This window comes from Cydia splendana, chromosome 27, assembly GCF_910591565.1.
Source record: "Cydia splendana chromosome 27, ilCydSple1.2, whole genome shotgun sequence".
NCBI classification, from domain to species: Eukaryota; Metazoa; Arthropoda; class Insecta; order Lepidoptera; family Tortricidae; genus Cydia; species Cydia splendana.
Genome location: NC_085986.1, coordinates 1,378,632 through 1,401,836, shown reverse-complemented (window position 1 = coordinate 1,401,836; position 23,205 = coordinate 1,378,632). Strand labels below are relative to the sequence as shown.

The 23,205-nt window shown below is 39.7% G+C and overlaps 1 protein-coding gene across 2 annotated transcripts in view; it reads right to left on the bottom strand.

Moving 5' to 3' along the window:
• LOC134803859 (uncharacterized) overlaps positions 1–23,205 on the bottom strand; it is a 105,397-nt gene that overhangs the window by 11,849 nt on the left and 70,343 nt on the right. For both annotated transcript variants that reach the window (XM_063776684.1, XM_063776685.1), the window contains 15 exons: positions 19,762–19,902; positions 16,361–16,500; positions 15,503–15,694; positions 15,159–15,263; positions 14,414–14,628; positions 12,745–12,844; positions 11,808–11,881; positions 10,347–10,452; positions 9,804–9,896; positions 8,673–8,779; positions 6,606–6,765; positions 5,397–5,452; positions 4,283–4,436; positions 766–892; positions 520–629 (listed from right to left, as the gene is read on the bottom strand). In XM_063776684.1, the coding sequence (XP_063632754.1) occupies positions 520–629; positions 766–892; positions 4,283–4,436; positions 5,397–5,452; positions 6,606–6,765; positions 8,673–8,779; positions 9,804–9,896; positions 10,347–10,452; positions 11,808–11,881; positions 12,745–12,844; positions 14,414–14,628; positions 15,159–15,263; positions 15,503–15,694; positions 16,361–16,500; positions 19,762–19,902 (1,880 nt within the window). The remainder of the gene's footprint in view (positions 1–519; positions 630–765; positions 893–4,282; positions 4,437–5,396; positions 5,453–6,605; positions 6,766–8,672; positions 8,780–9,803; positions 9,897–10,346; positions 10,453–11,807; positions 11,882–12,744; positions 12,845–14,413; positions 14,629–15,158; positions 15,264–15,502; positions 15,695–16,360; positions 16,501–19,761; positions 19,903–23,205) is intronic.

Below are 23,205 nucleotides of genomic sequence, written 5' to 3'. Positions count from 1 at the left end.
GGGGGATATCGCGGTAAGGATAAGTGGAATAGGCGGATATAAGTCTAACTAACCGTGAATCATTCAAAACTTTTATTGTCTAAGTAAGTTAACTCTACACCTTAAGGGACAATCGGTCGTATTAGAACAATGCTTTTTAGCGCCACTTGCACCATCACACTAACCCGGGATTAACCGGTTAAACCTGGAGTTACCATGGTTACCAATGCAATTTGACACTGAGTTAACGATTTTACCGGTTAACCCTGGGTTAGTGGGATGGTGCAAGTGGCGCTTAGAGATCAGTGCGGTACGATAACGATGTCAGTATTAAAAGTGATATTTCTTCAACCAAAAATCCAAAGAGAGTATAAAATGTGGTTGTTTCTTTTTAAGTCGTGTGCAAAGGCTAAAGGAGCCCACAGATTACCAGTTCGCCGGACGATAGCAACTGTCACCTTTTGCGTTTGGCTGATATCGTCCGGCGAACTGGTAATCTGTGGACCCCTTAAGTAGTATTTGTATCAAGGACGAACATACCTGGTGGCCGCGGGAACCGTGAGGGAACTTGCGACAAGCGATGGAATGTCGCGCGCTCAGGTACTGCGAGCCATCCGCGAGGACCAGCCAGCCGTTTGCGTTGCGACGACCTGTGACAGCATACGAAATAAATATGTATAGTTTTAGTTTGTACCCTGCTTAAATAAAGCGCTGGTGGCCTAGAGTACAGGTGATACTTACCACCAGAATGCTTCCTGTCTCCAATGGTACATGGTGATGACTCACCTTTCAGCTTGGCTTCCTCCTTGTCCTGAGCCTCCGTGGCCCTCTGAGCATCCTTACAGGTGATACCACCAGGCGGATGCTTTCTGTCCGCCTCGGATGCTCGCCGTCTCAGACCGTCGACGCCAACCTGGATGAAAATTGGTGAATTAGTACGTTAACGAGTCTGGTGTCTTTAGTGTAAGGCCTGAGTGGACGCTCGAGTTGAGCGTGCAGCGGGGCGGGGCGTGCGCCGTGCATGTTAAATGCAAACGTATAGGAGCGGCCTTAGTGCACGCTACTCAAACCACTTGTGAGCCCGACGCCACACTGCACGCCCCGCCGAACGCTCCGCTTCGAGCGTCCACTCAGGCCTTACACTTAGTTGTAGTATTAACACTTTACATATCTCACATTAATTAAATTAATGGCATGGTTCCTAGTAAACATTTTTTGGTGTAATAAATACTTTTTTTTTAAATAATGGCTTCGAAATTAGAAAATAATGTGTCTTCCTCCTCTAACTTTTGAACCGGACGTAGGATGATTCGCCAGTAACTGGCCACTGTTAGTAATTGGCCACCCTAAACTAAAAATGAATTCTATTCACCTATAAACAGAATTCATTTTAGTATAAGGCGGCTAGTTATTGAAGGTTGGACAGTTATTGAAACCCCAAAATACACTAAAATTAACTCTGTTTATAGGTGAACAGAATTCATTTGGTGGCCAATTACTAACAGTGGCCGGTTCCTGGCGAATTACCCTATAATGAACATGATCGGTTAATCCAATTATGAGTTTTTTTTTCCAAATAACTTACCTTCTTATTGAAAAGACGTAATAAGTGCCGGGAAAATGGCTTTTCATATCGTATGAAGGACTAAAGGTATGGAACTTTCCATTAAATGTGGCTCTACCCGCACTTGGCCAGTTTTTTTGTAAAGCCCCATACCACGTACCCCACACTGTATAAAAATCGGCCAAGTGCGAGTCGGACTCGCCCATGAAGGGTTCCGTAGCAGCAAGTAACATACTAAAATAACGGTTTACGATTTATGACTTATTAAAAAAAAAATACTTACTAGATCCCGTTTAAACCAATTATCGGTGGAAGTTTGCATGGTAATGTACATACATCGTTATCGCGGGAGCAAATATAAATTTATTAAAGAAGTGGTAAAACAGACTGCCCGTTTAGTAAAAACAGACCTTTCTGCCTACACATTATAAGCCTCCAAGAAGTTCATCATACATAGCACGAAGTTTTTGTTGCATAATGTTCATAAATCTTGCTTTACACTCTGTTAGTAAATAATGACCCGGAATCGACATATCAAATAAATATTCATGATTTATTTTGTACAACATTATTTAATTTTTGTTGATCTTAAGTGATTTTCGTAATATACGACATAAATTTTCTCTATGTTTTCTACTCTTAATCTGCGGCGTCGTGCAGTAAATATCCATTTTAATTGGCTAAATGATCTTTCGACTGCTACTGTTGTAATGGGTGCGTTTTTAAAACGACGGAAGTAATCAAATGTAGAACGATATATCGTTGAATCTAGTACTATCTCCTTCTCCGATATCAGTTCACACATTTTTTTCATAACTTCATATCCGGCATTTTTCTGCAAAACCACTTTGAACTTTTTTAAAATCTGTTTTCCATCTTTATTCAAAATTAATTTGGATATATGTTTGTATGTATTTTGTACTATGGTCAAACTTTCACTAAGAGATAGATTTTGGCACTGCAGTTTATTTATAGCATCTGGTATTACTTGCAGATACTTTGCTATGAAATTTACATCTTTTCGAACTTTTGCACTGAGTAAAGATTTTTTTGCTTTGACGATGCACTGTGCGTCTGAATTACGAAATGTGTCTATAACGCTTTTTATTTCATCAAAATACTTGTTGTAGTAAGTGGTAGCCTCGATCCATGTTCCCCAGCGAATAATTGTTGGGTTTGGAGGCAAAGGAATTCCATTAAACATTTCTCTTAATGCTTTTACTCTTTTCGGAGATTTGCGAAATACTTTCTTTACATTTGAAATGAATAGGTTAACTTCTGGAAAAAGAACACGAACTTGATCGGCAACTCTGTTAAGAGCATGGGCTAAACATGTAACATGGACAATGTTCGGAAAAAGTGTTTTCAAATTTCTGCCAGCTTTCAACATATACCCCACACCATCAGTCAATAACAACAACACCTTGTCATGCTTATTGTGACCAGGGCCCCACAAATCATCCAGGGCATTTTTTACAGTATTAGTTATACTGATATTGTTCGTTTCATTTAAACATTTGCTTGACAGCACGTGTGGAGTTCCAACATCATCTTCAAGCATAGCACCTACTATAACGTTAGCGATTTGACGACCTATAGCATCTGTGGTTTCATCAACACTTACATATATATACGCGTCTTTTAATTCGTCTCTAATTATATCCATCTCTTTGTCGTATAATTCATTCACGCAAGTCTGCCTCAGCAAACATTCTGAAGGGACCTGAACAGTTTTTTCAAATTTTCCAGATACACAATCTTCAATGAAATTTTTAAATACAGGGTTCTCTATTTGAGACCACGGTATGTTACAGCTTACTAGAAATTTTGTCAGTTCCAACCTAAAATCTTTTTTGAGAGAAGTGTGTCTTTCAGAGTTAAAATGACGTTTCACGGAAGATTTAGTTTTACAAAAACTAATATTGCACTTCGAGCAAAATAGATTTGTATCGCGAGCCTCTAGCTCAGGATAATCCTGTATAAACAACCCCACAAATTCATCACATGTTATTTTCCTTCGAGGCATTTTAAAGGCAACTTCTATTTGATTATGTTGTTACAAATAAAGATCAGTCAAGATTGACAAATGTCTAAATTGACTGATAAGGTTGCGTACCTAATAGGTAATCTTTTTAAGTACCAATCAAGTCAAGTATGGAGGTAAGATAGCATTGATATTCAATAAAATAATTATACATTTTAAGGTCGTAGGTATAAACGTTTCTCTATACGAATGTCATTTCTGTTTTTGACTGTTTTTTATAATCTTTCAGTATTGTCAAATCGTATTTGCTCCCGCGATAACGATGTATGGTAATGTACAATGTACATCATATATTTTTTTTTGTTTTATCATTCTCTTATTTTAGAAGTTACAGGGGGGACACACACATTTTACCACTTTGGAAGTGTCTCTCGCGCAAACTATTCAGTTTAGAAAAAAATGATTATTAGAAACTTCAATATCATTTTTGAAGACCTATCCTAGATACCTCACACATATGGGTTTAATGAAAAAAAAAAATTTTTGAGTTGCAGTTGTAATTATGGGGAACCCCCAAAATATTGATATTACATACATTATTAATATCACAGAATACATCTACTTACCAAGTTTTAACAGTATATAGTTCTTATAGTTTCGGAAAAAAGTGGCTGTGACATACGGACAGACAGACATGACGAATCCATAAGGGTTCCGTTTTTTGCCATTTGGCTACGGAACCCTAAAAATCCTACCTTGCTCGTGGCGGGCACCAGTTTAACATCAGGTGAAGACTTGACTAATGGCGGTTCCTTTAGTAACTTCTTGATGGGTGCCACATGCACGGAGATATTGAAGAGGTGGTAGGTCTTTTTTAGACGGTCTTTCGGAGGGATGTTTTGGAGGTAGCTGTGAATGTTTATCATAATGTTTGTTTAATGTTTAGGAATAAATAAATAATAAAATAATAATAAATATTTTACCGAAAACCGACAAAATTTTATAAAGTAAAATCATATAGGGAGAGTCTGCCATCTTGTGGCCTGAATCGGAAACATATGTGCACATGTACATTGCCAAAACTAGTGCTACCATCTACCGTTCTCGTCGGTACGTTTCCTTGTGCATAGTAGGTATTGCCATCTTGTGGACTACATCGGAAACATAAACGACACATTTACGCCTCGCGCCGACAATCTGACGGCTCCTATGCTGCCCCCTATAGTTCATGCACGGGGCCTATAACAGTTTTGAATGATTCACGGTTAGTTTCAGACTTATATCGACCGGGATATGGACCGTGATTACCTTTTGTGGGTCAAACAGATCACTGTGTTATGTCTTTCCTGTAGACATACACAAGAGTTAAGGGCTATAAAGGTTAATTTTCTTATTTAACCCTTATCCATGTGAAAAGGTCCTCCTTTTATTTAAAGAACTATGATAAAATCATTACTTACATGCCCACAAGCTGTTAACTATTGCCCACAGGAGAGAAAACTAGTGTGTTATCGCGAACAGCACATTTTTCTCTCCTGTGGGCAATAGTTAATAGCTTGTGGGCATGTAAGCAATGATTTTATCATAGTTCTCTAAATAAAAGGAGGACCTTTTCACGTGGATAAGGGTTAAATAAGAAAATTAACCTTTATAGCCCTTAACTCTTGTGTATGTCTACAGGAAAGACATAACACAGTGATCTGTTTGACCCTTTGTATTGTTTTCGAGCTCCCGATATTTCGACGCGGTTACATGCATCTTGTTCACGGGTAACTGATGATAGTGGGTGGGTGTACTTGTATCGTATTATTCGTAATGTACTATTTGTCAATATTTTCCAAGAATTAAAAGTATTATTTATTAACTTACGCAAGCGCCAAGAGTTTTGGAGAAGTAAACGTGAGAACACACGCCGTTCCGATATCCTAGAAACAAAATATTATTACACATGTAGTGCATAATTATTTTCCATCGTATTTTTACGGAAACGTACGAACTGTTTCAGTCAGTCTCGGTAACAAAAGTTGACGTCGACTGAAGTAGCATGACAAATACGAACGTTTCCGAGAAAATACGATGGAAAACAATTTATGCACTACAGCTGTATCCTTTAGCGTCCCACGATCGAGGAATTAAATGAATGAATGAATGAAGGATTGGATAAGTGAATGATTTATTTCTTTAGGGAGTTTAGGGTGGTATTCAATCTGTTCAATATATTTGTCTAATTTTTATATCCAATATTTGAACATATTTCATTGAAGGATAACCATTCCACTTATCCAATACCTTGGTTTAAGTTTTTATTACTGTTGTAAATAGCTATTGATTCATGCATGTTTTAGTTTAGTCTTTACGTATAAGTTTGCTATTTTTACTTTTGTGTGTATATCATGTTTTACTTGTGTTCGTATAGGTATTATGTTAATGAATTGCGTGGAATGTTATGTATCTAGTTATAAGTCTAGGATCCATGTTCCTTTCATACGTGCTAATAATTGAATGAGATTGGCAGAAATAAACATAACTGACTCTGCATGAATCATGCAGAGTCAGTTACCTCTATTGACAATGACTTAAGTTTCAAGATGGCATGTACTGGGACCGCGTCGAGAGACCGCGTTTCTAGTTTTGATGAAGTCACCCAATTTCTTTGATCAAATGCACATTGGACAGATGGAATACCACGTTAAAGGAAAATTGAACTAAATAACGAACTAATGAAATATTGAACGAATAGATGAATCAAAGACTGAAAGAACGAATGAATGAAGTAAAGATTAAACGAATGGCTGATGGACAGATGGAATACCACCTTAAAGGAAAATTTGACTAAAGAACGAATTAATGAAATATTGAGCGAATACATGAATGAAAGACTGAAAGAACGAATTAATGAAGTAAAGATTAAACGAATGGCTGATGGACAGATGGAATACCACCTTAAAGGAAAATTTGACTAAAGAACGACTTAATGAAATATTGAACGAATAGATGAATAGCAGACTGAAAGAACGAATGAATGAACTAAACATTAAACGAATGGCGGAATGAAATGTTTAGAAAAACTTGTAATACCCGTCCGTCCGTCCTCAAGCCTGTGGGTCCGGCAGCGTGCGGCTCCAACATATAGTACGGCGGAGTCGGACCCCGTGCCGACCATATGGCGGCCGCGTACGGCGCGCACCATATAATGCCGTGCGTGTTTCTGCGCCCGAAGAAGCGGGCTATCGCCGTTCTGGAACAGGGGAGGCAAAGTCGTGTCCGTAGATGGTCAAGTCGACAATAGGGGGTATTTACAGCCGAGGGACTTGCGATGCCACGAGGATGGTTTCAAGAATAGGGTTGAAAAAACCCGGAAAAATTATATAATCTAAAAGACATGTTTTTTTAGTTTTATTCGGAAAAAAACAATTTCATTTATATTTAATCCATAGAGGTACCTAACTACACCTGCTTAGTCGTGTGTTTTGTTATCTAAATGCTGGCTGGCGATCGTTTGTGAGAATGTCTATTGACTTTGACGCTGCCGTTAGTTTAAAACGTTTCATTCTTTTCCCAAAAAATCTGAACAATACGGAAAAAAAACGATAAATTCATAACGTCCTGAAAAAAACGATTTGATTTTTTCGAGAATTTTCAACCCTATTCAAGAAGGTGGAGAAGAGAAGAAAACCGGCTCGTCCAACACCGTCGACACTGCTGTCATGTGTCCCGATTACACTACCTTACGAAGGTCGAGGAGATCGTAAAGTATGTACGAGTCAAGTCCGGATTCATCCTGAGGGTCGTGAAGTTGGAATCTCGACACAGTGTGGATTTTAATTCTTTTGTGCTGAGCGTTTAAAAATAAAGATAAAGATCATTTATTAACATTAAACATTACCAGTTACAAAGATGTTCATAATACTTATGGTAGGTTTACATGTTTAACCTCATTTGGTATGCAAAATGGTAACTAAAAACTAAAATTTTACAAATTAACTAATTTAACCTGCGTCAAAAAATTCACTCATACTATAAAAGTTTTTGTTGTTAAGCCATTTATGTAATTTCTTTTTAAATAAATTAATATTCATAGTGCGGAACTCGACAGGTATTTAGATGGATGTTCCGACTGAACATCTAACGACCTTCACCAAGGAGGAGTTTTGGCCGAAGAGTGTCAATTTCCGGCGGTTCCGCGGCTGGCTCCCTGACACTGCGGGGTTGCGAACTGCATCGCACCCATAATTGTGTGTTTTTAGTTTTAAGATATATTTTATAATAATATGTATGCTGGTTATAAGGTATTTTTCTCAAAAATGGACGGCAAAGTCGACTTTGCCGTTTAAAAAGTTGGTCGCGAAGCGCGTAGTTTATGGTCAGTCAAAAATTAAAAAGTTAAAAACATTGCAGTCTCGATTTTGGGACTGCAATGTTGCATACAAATTCCATTATTTGTCGTGTTCCAAACTTTTTAAAGTTGAAATGGCCATATCAAATGAAGGCACAGGCCCATTAAACAGCCAAACAGACGATTAGTACTTATAATTATAATGTTGGTACCGCGACTATTTAGCTGTCTCAAATAGCTTGGCGTATTTTCGGCAGAAAAATACACTTCTACTTTTTAATTAAAAAAAATAAAAAAGGCGGCAAAGCTAATTTTTTCAATTGTTTCTACTTTTTTCTGTGAAAATATATACGTAAGAACGTTGCTTTTGTAAAATATTTTTATTATATTTATATTTCTTGCACCATTTTTGAGAAAAGCACTATATATGACTCGGCTGGAAGGCTACTTGCTGGCTTCGGATTCAATTAAACGGACTCCCAAGGTCGTCCGTTTAATACGAATCCTCAGCCTGCAAGTAGCTACTTCCGAGCCTCGACAAATCTATGGGCCAATAGTATAGCCTGTATTTCGGGGTTCTCGGAAACGGCTCTAACGATTTCGATTAAATTTGCTATATGGGGGTTTTTGGGGGCGAAAGCTAGGTCTTATCTCTGGAAAAACGCGCATTTTTGAGTTTTTATGTTTTCTGAGCAAAGCCACCTCAACGTGTCGGCACCGTCGGGTTTCACCTGCTCGATCCGTCCGCCAGACACTTCCTACAGTAGTTCGAGCCCAGGATCAAACGCTTTCTTACTAGTTAGAATTACCTCAACGTGTCTGCACCCTCGGGTTTCACCTGATCGATCCGTCCGCCAGAGATCTCCTGCAGATCGAAGCGGACGTAGTTCGAGCCCAGGATGAAACGCTTCATCACCTGCCACGAATAGGTACAATTAGATTTTATTGATGGAGAAACTACCTAATAATTAAACATTATAAACTCTAACTGCCCACGAATCAAAACTTGCCAAGAAACAAGCTAGAGTTAGACCAAGAAAAGGCTGCAGCGATTTTGATAGCCCACGCAGTGCAAGAGTTATTTTAAGCGTCAAACTTCTATGAAATTATGACGTATAAGTAACACTTCAGTGCGTGGGCTATCAAAATCGCTGCAGACTTTTCTTGGTCTAACTCTATTGTATGTCATATCAGACACGTAAAACTCACTGGAACGGGAGACCTTTTTATATGCCTCTGGGTGGCTAGAGGATAACATTTTCAGGCTTCCACTAGCCCACCCAAAGACCTATAAAAAGGACTTCCACTCGTATTTATAATCGTTTTTTGGCCAATCGAAATTGCATTTGTCTCTGTTAATTTTTAATTTAGAAAGGAAATATTTGATCAAAAGTACAAAAGGCAATGTTGCAGAAAGTTTCCAAAAAGTTGTCCTCAAAAGTTTCTGAAAAATTTTAACCATTAATTTAGCACTGTCCAAAATATTGTACACAATCTCTGACCCTCTTTTTGTATATTTTTCTTAACCAGAACATTTTGAACTCGGGACTTTCCGTGATTTTTAGTAAATTAAGGGTCGAAAGCTCTATCTTGTGCATGGAAATTTTGAAAATTTTGCCAATTTTGATATATTCCATTAGTAATCGAAGGTGTTCTGGAGGGGTGCGCTATTTATACTCTGTATCTTTAGGTATTTAAATAAAAGTAAACAAAATCTACCCTCAAATTTAATGGCTCCTTAAGTCAGTTGAGGGTAGATGAAAACATTACATGATCAAATAATGTAGGCTAAAGTCAGGTCGCTCAGTGACTGATCCAGGCGGTTTTGTATTTGGTTGATTGACTAATAAATGTTATAACTACCCGAAAATGTACAAATTGTTTGTTTACTTTTATTTAAATACCTAATGACACAGAGTATATAGTGATGGTTTATCTACCTGTAAGGGCATGAGAATGTCGTCTCCAGGTCTGAACTCGTAGCCAAGATTGTTGATGGACGCCGTGAACAGCTTGCAACCCTCTGACATCACCTGAGATTTTAAGGATATAGTTATTTGTACAACAAGAGATCAAAGTTTGATATTTCTTCGAGTGCTTATTTTGAGTCCCGTGCAAGCGAAATATTCTATAATAACTAATTTAGAATCTTGAGCGTAGTAAGGGATTCAAAAGCGCACGAGATTGATAATCATGGTCATCCTATGACTTTTGACATACGCTATATCGTCAGGTGACAAGCAAAACTCACTAATTACTACCACAAGTTAATAGCCATAGTGAACCATATTAATACCTAAATAAGGTTGATTTTTGTTTAATATTTATTTAGTAATTAATGAGTTTTGCCTGTCACCTGACGATATGGAAAGCGACAAAACGTGCAATTTTCATCAGATCAGATGAGAATAAGAGCAGAATGATGGAATCACTCGTTATAGAGAATCTGCAAAATTAATATTTCGGGAGGAAAACGTTCTAACCTGATCGACAGTGTTCCTCGTCCAGAGATGCGGCTGACGCACGTGCGACATGCAGGCGCCGACGATTGCACTTGCAGCTGACTGCAGTACTGCATCGCGACAGAACCTGACACGAAGGGAAATATTAAGAGCCCATCAACGTGCACACTAGCGCCACTGCTAAATAATCGTGATTATTTAAATTTAACGACAGGTATTTAAAAAAACCGGACAAGTGCGAGTCGGACTCGCCCACCGAGGGTTCCGTACTTTTTAGTATTTTTTGTTATAGCGGCAACAGAAATACATCATCTGTGAAAATTTCAACTGTCTAGAAACTTCCGTGTCTATCACGGTTCGTGAGATACAGCCTGGTGACAGACGGACGGACGGACGGACGGACGGACGGACGGACAACGGACTCTTAGTAATAGGGTCCCGTTTTACCCTTTGGGTACGGAACCCTAAAAAGGGGGCCGCTACGTAGTGTATTGAGTATTTAAGTACCTTTTGAATACATGAAACTAGTTTTTATGTTGCTGGATTCGTCAATCTATGTGTCCAAAGTTAAAACGGCCGTTTTTGTTTTGAGTTCATACATCGAGGAATCCAGCAACATAAAAACTACTTTAATGTATTCAAAAGGTACTTAAATACACAATACACTACGTAGCGGCCCCCTTTTTTAAATATCTTTCGTTAAATTTAAATAATCACGGTTATTTAGCAGTGGCGCTAGTGTGCATGTTTATGGGCTCTTAAAGCCTTGCTTATGCATGCGACTTTGTCTAAGTACCTATATTAGTAATTCCACCCAAATTTCTTTTAAATCAGTTCAGCAGTGTAAGCGACACACGATTGATAAAAATTACCCTTTGGCCTTTCTCGAAGCCCAAACTACATATCTCCATACCAAATTTTGTCCAGATTGGTTCAGCGGTTTAAGCGTGAAGAGGTAATAGACAGACACACTTTCGCATTTATAACATTAGTAAGGATGGATATTAACACATTCACTACCCCCGACGCACATGTGCGTCCACCGTCATACAAGTTTGTTCCTAGGTAGGTCCACGCTCCCTGGCGTTAAGTAGGTATTATTTAGGAAAAAGAAGAGTTCCAGGACCAGCGGAAGAAACTAGCATTGCAATCTAGTTTGCGGCAAGGGCGGATTCAGGGAGGGCTCATAGGGATCATGCCCCTGTGGTCTCTGGCTGGGTCTCGTAAATCAGTGGCTTGAGCAGTGCCCCCCCCCCCCCCCCCCCTCCCTGACTTTTTAGGGCTAATTTAGACGATGCGAGAACTCGCACGCGAGTTTCATTACATTGCGGTTTTTGATTTGTTGGTTGAATTTGACGTAACCAACAGTCCGCAATGTAACTAAAATCGCATGTGAGTTCGCGCGCCATCTAAATCAGCCCTTACTCAGGTAACCCAAATTCCTGGTTTGCGGTGAATTTGTAAGTGAATATGGATACTCACCTCATAGAGTCTGGCGGACGCGAGCCTCTTAGAATGGTGCGGCCGTTACCCATCTCCACGTATGCTGTTAGCACCTGTCGAACAATAATTTAGTTAAAAAATGAAATTAACACATAAAAAGAAATCATTATTTATGGTGGTGGCCGAGTGGTACTGACGTCCGACTTTCAATAACACTTACACAGCGTGCTATCAAAATCGGTGCAGACTTAGCTTGGTCTGACTCTAACACTATAACTACTGTCAGTCTTCTACATGTCAAAGTACTCTTGGCTACAGATGTAACTAGTGCATACATTGTTTTCCATCGTATTTTCACGGAAACGTTCGAACGTGTCTTGCTATTTCAGTCAGACTCGGCACAAAAAGTACTGAGGTTGACTGAAGTAGCATGACAAATAGGTACGAACTTTTCCGTGAAAATACGATGGAAAACAATGTATGCACTATAGTCTGTATCTTTAAGTATTTAAATAAAAGTAAACAAACAATTTGTAAAATTTTCGGGTAGTTATAACATTTATTGGTTAACCGACCAAATACAAAACCGCCTGGATCTGTCAACGATGGACCCGACTTTAACCTACATTATTTAATCATGTAATGTTTTCATCTACCCTCAACTGGTTTAAGGAGACATTTGAGGGTAGATTTTGTTTACTTTTATTTAAATACCTAAATATACAGAGTACCTAAGTTACATCTGTATACTTGGCTAACGACAGTAACGGCCAGGGCCGTCTTAAACTATGCTGGGGCACATAAGAATTTGGGGCCCTTTTGGAAAGTAAACAAAGCTAATTCAACTAACATATTTCTACTATGAATTATGATCTTCTATTTAGCATGGGTAATCAAATATACTGTTACTGTCTGTCCTTCAGGGCCCCCTGAGGATGGGGGCCCTTATGGTAACGGCGATGACATGTCCGCTCACCTTGCACTCATACGGCTCGTCGGGCACGGCGCTCGGCGCCACCGCCTTGCCCGGTATTGGAGTGAACTCCCACGCAACCGAGATTGGAGTTATCGAGAAACTGAAACAAGGCACCACGTTAAACATGTTCAACAAATGGTGGCATTTCATATCGTCGCTATACTTACTCAACCTCATATCTGCAACAATCATTTGATGGAAATGTCGCTTTTCTTTCATTCGGAATACGGGTGTTTTTGTTATCAAATGAGTGTTGCAGATACGAGGTTGAGTAAGTATAGCGGCGATATTGTGTCTTCAGAAAGTTTTGTAGAATAATAATAAGTAATTAACTCCACGGCCGATTCGGCCACGGCGACTGCTATCAACTCCGTTGCTGTCTCTGGTGTGCTCGCAGCCGATCTTGTTACGAAAAGTTCGCGAACATTGCGGGTATGTGAGCATTTGTGTAATTATAATGTATAGCCACAAGTGGTGTGGCTTTTGCTTCGCCGCGCTCTGCCTATAATATGTGTTTTTCCTCATTAGACCAAAATAAATCATATGTATATTCCTCGAACCTGTTATTTAATCTCTAACACCGGCCCGGCTCTTACACATGGCGATCCTGCCAAGATACTGCGATTCTAAGATTTTATCACCCTTCTATTACTGCTGTGCGCTAGTGGCTCTTATTGTTGGTATAGTAATATACAAATACTGACTTGTTTATACCCTGGTCGGTTAAACGCTTTTACTATTAAACCTCAATCAATACAATAGTCTCTAAGGTTATGGAAGCGTCTTTAAAAACACTAACAAGTTATTCCAAGTGCCTCCACATTATCTCTGTAAGGATCTGCCAGGTCATCCGTCGTATCGTACTGAACACAATGAGTCCAGCCCCTCCAATAGGAGATGACTTCCCAGTAGCCCCGACGGAGTGAGGGTCAAATAAAAGGAACTTCCTACTGAGCTATGAGCGCCTGGTACTTTTGGCAGCCGCTTTATGGTGTTTTTGTACATGGAGTGTGGAGCGATAAGATGATTTCCCAGTCGGTACGATGCTGTGAGGGTCGAAGAAAGCTCCTGCTGAGCTATGAGCTCCTGGTACTTTTTTCAGTTGGACAGAGAATTTAATGGATTATTCTATGGATTATTGTCCCAAAAATCTTACGTTGTGTAAATTTTGAGGAGATGCAACGGATTTTAACTTAATTAGTCCCCGAAAAATAAAAAATAAAGTATTTGAAAGAGCACTAACAGGTTATTCCCTGGCCGAGTACGTGCCTCAACATTCTCTCGATAGGTGTCAGCCAGGTCATCCGTCGTGCTGAAGACAATCAGCCCAGCCCCTCCAATGGGAGATGACTTCCCGGTAGCCCCGACGGAGTGAGGGTCAAATAAAAGGAACTTCCTACTGAGCTATGAGCGCCTGGTACTTTTGGCAGCCGCTTGTGGAGCGATAAGATGATTTCCCAGTCGGTACGATGCTGTGAGGGTCGAAGAAAGCTCCTGCTGAGCTATGAGCTCCTGGTACTTTTTTCAGTTGGACAGAGAATTTAATGGATTATTCTATGGATTATTATTGTCCCAAAAATCTTACGTGGTGTAATTTTGAGGAGATGCAACGGATTTTAACTTTTAGTCCCCGAAAAATAAAAAATAATGTATTTGAAAGAGCACTAACAGGTTATTCCCTGGCCGAGTAAGTGCCTCAACATTCTCTCGATAAGTGTCAGCCAGGTCATCCGTCGTGCTGAAGACAATCAGCCCAGCCCCTCCAATGGGAGATGACTTGCCGGTGGGCCCGACGGAGTGAGGGTCGAACATGCAGAAGGAGCCGGCCTCTCCTTGCCAGATCGCCGCGCAGTAGTCCTTCGCGCAGATCACACCGTACTTGTTCTGGTAATGATATTATTAGTAGCATCACAGAATAATAGTACTAGGTACAGATGGTTCACTCTCTAACAAAACGTGTCTATCACGACAGATGTGACCGCAAGGTAGCGCAATTGCGAGCAGGGGCCCGTTTCTCAAAAGCTTGTAACTTATAAATATAATACAAGTGGAAGTCCCTTTCTAACAAAAGCTGTCAAAAAGTGACATCCGCTTGTATTACAAGTTACAAGCTTTTGAGAAACAGAAGGCGTCCGTTCCGTAGCGGTGCGCGGCAACTACTACTGATAATAGACACCAAAACTGGTGTGAGCCGCATGTACTTGTAGCGACGCGACGAAATCGCGGAGCGAGCCACGCCTGGTAGCATCAACAAAAGGAATAAAATAATTCTACTGCATCATCTCTTTTGCTAATTTTGCTATACAACGCGAGGCCCTTAGATTTGACAGACGCTTATGAGTAACGCCATAAAACTCACATTTTTTTTACTTTTATAAACAAATTTACTTTTAGTACTCTATATAAATACTTACCGATTCAAAGAATTTGCCGATGGCCCGACGCACATTGAGAAGGGATCCGGAATCGCCTGCCTTCAGATCGCCGTTCACTACATCGTCACCTACAGTCGTTCTAACCTGAAACCAGACAGAGGTGGCTCACTGTTACTTTCCTTACAAAACCTAGACTAACGTTAGAGCTAGTCATCCAATAGTCCCGCACACTGGCAGTCACCCGCGGTGGCTTGCTCGCACTTACCAGCGACATAGTATACCTACAATATGTCACCATATTTGACCATAACGTTTGCAATCAAAGCATTAATCCCCCGTAAAAAACATTATCTGCATTTAACTACAGTTTATACAGAACTTACGTTAAAGTTGGTCATCCTATAGTCCCGCACACACTCTGTAGTGGTCACCCGCGGCGGGTTTTTCGCACTTCCCAGCGACATCGTATACAACCGGTCACCATATTTGACCACAGCGTCTATGAGGGCCGGCTTCCAGTAGAGGTATGGCTCGATGTGTGAAACCGCGATGGCTACCAATGACATGGCGGCGTCCTGTCAAAGAAAACAGTTGACAAGGAATACGCCATGAGGAATAAGAATAATTTATTGAGAAAACCTTATTGCTAATGTTACATTATGCGTGAACGTTTACAAAAGAATTTTCTACATCAGTTTTAAAAACACATGATTTACCAAATGTCTACTGCACATTACTGATACTCGATTACTCTCGATACTGACAAGACTGATATTCAATTGTCATTTTTGAAGTATCAGCCTGATAAAGGGTTAACAAAGAGGGACCAATAGACCAATAACAGGGCACTAGTAGGCCGCCAGCCCCCACTAGGGCTCCATACACACCTGGTTGTCCCTCGCCGGTTCACTGAAGTAGTTCTCATGTTGCGCGACGCGACTGCGGACTGACGCGACCGCGGACTGACGCGACCGTGCGGCGCGTCCGCACCATGTATTTACCCACTGCATCGTCGTTTAGGGGATCAGTTATAGGGCACTAGTAGACCTCCCCTAGGACTCATACACACCTGGTTGTCCCTCGCCGGTTCGCTGAAGTAGTTCTCATGTTGGGCGACGCGACCGCGGACTGACGCGACCGTGCGGCCCGTCTGCACCATGTATTTACCCACTGCATCGTCGCTCAGGGGATCCACTAAGACATAGGACACTAGTAGGCCTCCCCTAGGGTTCCATACACACCTGGTTGTCCCTCGCGGGTTCGCTGAAGTAGTTCTCATGTTGCGCGACGCGACCGCGGACTGACGCGACCGTGCGGCCCGTCCGCACCATATACTTTCCAACCGCATCGTCGCTTAGGGGGTCCACTAGGACTTCGGTCTCTGAAAAAAAATCTCACGTTAATATTTTATTATATTTATGTCTCTTCTTCCTCGCGTTGTCCCGGCATTTTGCCACGGCTCATGGGAGCCTGGGGTCCACTTGGCAACTAATCCCAAGAATTGGCGGAGACAACAGTTTTTACGCAAGCGACTGCCACCTGACCTTCCAACCCAGAGGGGAAACTAGGCCCCTTATTGGGATTAGTCCGGTTTCCTCACGATGTTTTCCTTCACCGAAAAGCGACTGGTAAATATCAAATGATATTACGTACATAAGTTCCGAAAAACTCATTGGTACGAGCCGGGGTTTGAACCTGCATCCTCTGAATTGAAAGTCGCACGCTCTTACCGGTAGGCCACCAGCGCTTTTTATTATATTGAATGTATGTATCGTTTATTCATTTCGTATGAATGTAGATCGTTTGTACCTGTACCTACAGTCGAGTTCATAAATATGTATATTTTTTTTTCAACTTATTGCAATGGGTTAAGGCAGGGGTCTCCAAACCCCGGCCCGCGACGCGTTCCAATCCGGCCCACCGACACCCAAAGCAAGTGCCCAGCGGAAGCCAGGTTCCAGGGGTTCAGCATTCATTGAGAGTGGAACTGTTCCTAACAGCAGCAACCAGACACCCTCCCCCGGCGCAAAACCGACGGTGGCCCGCGCGAATATTTCTGAGGGGCCCTCAGGTAAAAAGTTTGGAGATCCCTGGGTTAAGGCGAAGAAATGTATACATATTTACTCGACTGTATGTCGTATGTATGTAGATTTTTTTTTCCTATTCTTATTCTGCATTTTTTGCTACCCTTATATTTCTTCTATAAGGTGATTTCCTGAAGGTTTTCTGGTTGGCAAAGGCGCTAAGGCTTCGGGGGCTCGGCCATCTTGAGCGAATGGGAGGCGATCGGGCGGTGAAAAGAGCGTTTGAGGGAAAACTGATAGGGCGCCGCCTGGTCGGTCGACCTAGGTATCGATGGGCGGATGTGGTGGACGCTGATCTGCGCGAGCTCCGGGTTGAGAACTGACGAGAAACGGCACCGGACCGGGATCAGTGGCGAGCAGTCGTGTTGGAGATTGGAGACCAAGACGAACTTTAGGTCGCTGCGCCAGAGTAGTAAGTGAACACAGCTTGGCAAAAAGAGTAGAAATTAAAAAGTGGCAACACTGTAGTGTCGTCCCGTTTTCTTATATAAACTAGGCGGGCCCGCGTAAATGAAATAAAGAGTTTGTCTTATGTTTACTTAAATACCGATATTATTATGTATTGAACCCTGCCAGGGTTTATAACTGTGATAGGGACTTCTTATTTGTAACCGATATTTGGATAACTTAATTCGCAAATTTCTCAATAAATGATGTGATTTGATAAAAAGCAAGATTGTATTTTTTCATCTACGTAGGTATTTATTTAAAACCTGTTTCAACATAAAATTATGGGGTTGCATTTGAATTACGCATTATAGGGAGGGGGGAGGGAGTAGGAACCCCCCCGAACCCATCCCCAAAGTTAGGAAATCAATAGTTACCACGAAAATATTTTTTTAATTTTTGAGGTTATGTTTCTATAAAACAACCAATGCGTACGAAAGGGTAACCAATTTGGACTTAGAAAATTTCGTTTACATATTTTTGAGCGCTTTGTCCGTATACATGTTTTTGAGCACTTTGTCCGTATACATGTTTTTGACCACTATATTTCTTTTTTGACAGCGAGTCGGGTGTGTTGTGAACGCAAGATACCTAACACTCCTCGCTTCGCTCGTCGTCGTACCTAACGGTGACTCTGGCACTGTATTTCGTTCCGTCACTTCCGTCACACGTAATTTCAAACACTTATAAAAAAAAACTACGCGTCTCCTAGACACAAATCGGGTGTCGTTTGAAAGGGGTGACCAACCCCTATAAAATGCCACCCTTCCCCCCGCCCCTCCCTATAATGCGTGATTCAAATGCTAACCCAAATTTATTATTTATTTCTATAAGCCCAATTGCAAAAACGTTCATTAGATTAATTTCCGCCTTAAGACGAATATGTACGACCACCGCCCATAAATCGCATTTTCATACAAACGTAAATAGTCCCCATTTCCCTGTCTGGATATTGACATTACTTACGACGGCTACGGTGACGCTACAACCGAAAATGAGTCCTGGCTTCCGACACCAGATCACGCCATGTTTCCCGGTCTTGCGATAGCTCTCGCCAGTCGCCATGGCCGAGGTTGAGCAGATCTTGAGCAACCCTTGAGCTCCAAAATATCTGAGCATGCACTTTAACTACATTATAATTCACATTGTTCAGATATTTGTGAATACCTGGGCCGTTCCGATATATTTGATCTGTTCAGCAAGAAGAAAAAATCCTACCTGGTATCGTATTACGCGAGAAAACAGTTCCCGAATTGGTTATATCTGTAAAGTCATTAAAGTATAATTATCACACACACACATTATTACGGGCACCATCCCTTGAACTGATGGGTTTCATATTAACTTGGTATCAACTTTGTATTTTTGGCCCATCTCGGCAGCCCGTCTTCGGACGAATGGCAATGTTTGCCGAAGCCGTGAAAGTCAATCTGAATAATAGAACTCAAAAAGAAATTTAAAACAATAAAATACAAATTATTAACACGATAATCATACGATAATACTAATTTGATTGATAAGTCATTTATGGCATTAAGTCACTCGTATGGTTATAGACTAAGGTTGAGCTGGTTGAGGTTGACAGCACTTTTTATTTTACTTCGTGTAATAAAACGCCGCAATAACTGTATACCAACATGACAAACATAAACATTGGGTATGTCTGTAGCACCACATCAAATAATTTTGTCTGTACCACCACCGAAACGAAACTAACCGAGAGTTGCCGAAAATGGTCGATCATCGTAAAATGAAGATTGTTATGAAATTTTCTTTTGCTTATTGTAAATTGAATACGCATCGAAAGCGATAGTTTTTATGCTCTAGTCCTATTCTCATATTTAGATAATAGATTTAAACAGTTTTTTCTTATCATACGTGCGTCGTATTCGAGATACGTGTCAAAAACTTTTGTAGAAATTTGTAAGGCGCCATCTCGCTTCTTCGCTCGTTTTTTATCCCATTCTGGTTTTTCGATTTTATATATATGATTGGTTTGAAAGGTACGACACTACAGTGTTGCCACTTTTTAATTTCTACTCTTTTTTGCCAAGCTGTAAGTAATTGTCTGGAAGAGATCGCTTTTGAGTGAGACAGCTACAGCATCATACCTTCTCCCTCGTCCTCGTCCTCGCCTCCTTTGGACCCGGGTCGCTTGTCCTTCACTAGCGAGGTCAGCTCATTGATGACCTTGACGGTGTACAACTTGTATGGGGCCAGACATTGCTTGCGGTCCAGGGGGCCTTGGAGTGCTGTAATGAAAAAAACCGGTTAAGTGCCAGTCGGACTCGCGTTCCAAGGGTTCCGTACATAAGTCTGACTCACGCTTGACTGCACATTTCTAATAGGTTTTCCTGTCATCTATATGTAAAGTACTATTTTGTGTATTTTTTTCAAAATTTTAGACCCAGTAGTTTCGGAGATAAAGGTAATTTTTTGGCTATTTTCTTAAATAACTTCGAACCTATGTATTGTAAAATTATAAAAAAAACATGTCCATCTTTGGGTCACTAATTTACATATGTGTACCAAATTTCAACTTAATTGGTCCAGTAGTTTCCGATAAAATAAGCTGTGACAGACGGACAGACAGACAGACGCACGAGTGATCCTATAAGGGTTCCGTTTTTTTCTTTTGAGGTGTTCCGTACCTCAAAATATCATTAAAACTCTAAGATTTTCTGGAAAGGCTTAAGATTATTCTGACATACACAATCAATCAATCAGTCCATGGGGTCCCAGCGCGCATAAGTTGTTCGCAGAAATCGCGAAGCGTCTGGTTGACGTAACTGGTGACCGAAGAGCTGGCGGCTACCTCGCACAACGTATCAGCATTGCGATACAGCGAGGAAATGCCGCCAGCATCCTTGGTACAATGCCTCAAGGGCCTATTTTAGATTTAAGCTAGTTATTAATTTCGTTTAGTAGTACCACTGTATATATATTGTATGTAAATAAATGATTTAAAAAAAATCAATAGGGTATTTGACTGTACTTAAAATAAATTATTTTACACCATGCATGAAATAAAACACCAGGCTCCAATTTCACCACGGTGACAGGTGCGACAATTGTAAAACATCACTGTTGCTGACGTCACAGTGTAACACTCTCCCCCCTCTCTCCTCTACTAACCCTAATTTACCCCTAGTTAGCTAGACCTAGGCTTGCCTAAAATACTAAAAATTCCAATAAGAAAATCTAAAAGTCTAAAAACCTTTAAAATACTGCAAACCGTAATTACCTTTACTAGTTAATATAAAATAATGCAAATAACCTAAATAAATACTAATTAAATAAGTTAATATCTTGAATTGGATCAGTAGATTGGCCAAATGATCGTTTAGTGTTTATGTAGGACCCTTCGTCGTAACCGCTAATAGTAACCGAAATCCTTTTCGCATAATAGGAAAGAGTTATGAATAATACGCCTATAAATCCTAATATTGTTAAATAATTATTAAACCGTGAATTATGTCAGAGTAATAAGAAATATCATTGCAGGTTGTAGTAATGTTTGACTTAATCAGATTAAGTCTATAATAAGATGTAATCAATAAGTCAATAGTAAATATGTCAAAATCAAATAAGTCTATAGAATGTCATAGTCAAATTGTCTGTAAGGTATGTTAATGTAAGTAAAGTCTGTCAAATGTAAAAAAAAAGATTATTGCAAATTTATAACAAATTGTAAGAATATCTTATTCAAATGAATTCAGTAATAAATTGTAATCATTAAGTCAATTTGATGAATAAATAATAAATTATATTTTTTTTTAAATTATCTCCCACCGAGCCCTACCGTGACCAGTTACCATGAAAGTAGAAAGTCCTTTTTGTTTGTACTTTATATTTTCCTTTTATATATTTGCTTGCTAACCTAGCTAGCTAAAGGAAAATAATTATAGTAACGTCATGGCAAAATATTTTATATTTTTACTATTATAGTACGTACAAACTTACTTATCTACAGTCACGCCCGGATGGAGTCAGGTCCCTAGGCTAAATTATACCTATTTTATTTTATTTTATTTTTAATAGGTATTTCTGAGCACGATGTACTTTACCAGCTCAAACTTCATTTCAATCATTAATGGGAGGAATAATATATTCAAAGGGACAATTTAACCCGACAAATTACTGGTACTAGAGCAGCAGTATTTGATCCACTCTAATTCTCCAGAACTCTGCAATTTTGTAATACATTTTAGTAATCAATGAAGTAATATTAACCAAACTATAATTGTAGTCATTTTGAATCACACTTTCGGACCAAAATAAACCACGGATCTTGCATCTGCCTCGATCTAGCCTGGATAAATCACTCATTGATATAATTTCAATAATATATGACCCCGTATTTTTAAGGTCAAGTGTGAAAATCACAGATAATCTGCAGAAAACAGAATGTAATCGTCATACAAACTGCCAAGGGACAGGCAAAACAAATATTTATTTGTAAGCAAATTGATTCTACAATACTACATTATATTGTGGTTATTTACTTTAATTTTTCCCACAATATATTTCTACCAGTAGCGTTACAAGGGACAAAATATATACAGTCATGTCATAAGTAAGTCAAGTTTGTCAATAAGTCATAAATAAATATATGTAATAAAATCCTAACAAACCCTAACCCCCACACAACATCCTAGCTACCGCTATTTTGAATTTAACCCATAAACCCATAATAATGAACAACAAATACAATAAAATAGCCATAAATGTATCGAAAAGGAACCTAGCTACCTACTGTAAATATCTAATGGCTTTGATATATTAAAATTATAAATCTAGATCAATCCTACAAAAGGCCTAGACCTGATAAATAAAAACCCTAACCTAACAGCTAATCTATCCAACTATTCTACCGATATAATTGAAAACTAGCATCCCGGGATGCACATTTAATTTACTCGCGTAATTACTCGATGTGCAATGAGTAATTTCTATGCTATAGCTAACTAAGACGAGTGAGGAAGCTCGATTTAGTCTAGACCCTATTCCTCGTGTGCTAGCCATACTTCCACACAGTGGATTGGGACAGCAGAAGTAAGGCCGGAAAGGGGTAATATAAAAGTGAATATATAAGTATATAGATACGGGATAATTGGACTAGAATCTGGCTTCTTTAAGAAGTCTAGATGACAACCCAAATCTTCCAGATCCTAGGGGGTGACCCTGTCTTAATAAATGCAGGAACTGCCAGGTCCCCACCTGGGTTTTATCAAAAACACCGCAAGTTAGTAATCTGCGCTGTAGTTGCCACCGTTAGGTTACCTGCACAACTTACTAACCCCCCAACACTATGTTGGATCGGAACTAGTTCTCTCTAACCCATAAGTATGAACGAAACAACTCACTAAACTAAATTAAAATTAATATATAGAGTATTCCAACCAAGTTCATTTCAGTGCTTAATATCACTAAAATAAACCAGGCCAAAACACTAAATATATTAAACACAATTAAAACACAAACTAATTAATTTTCATTGGAAACAACTCAAGACTTTACAATCTTTAAGACTATTGATTTATAACTATAACTAT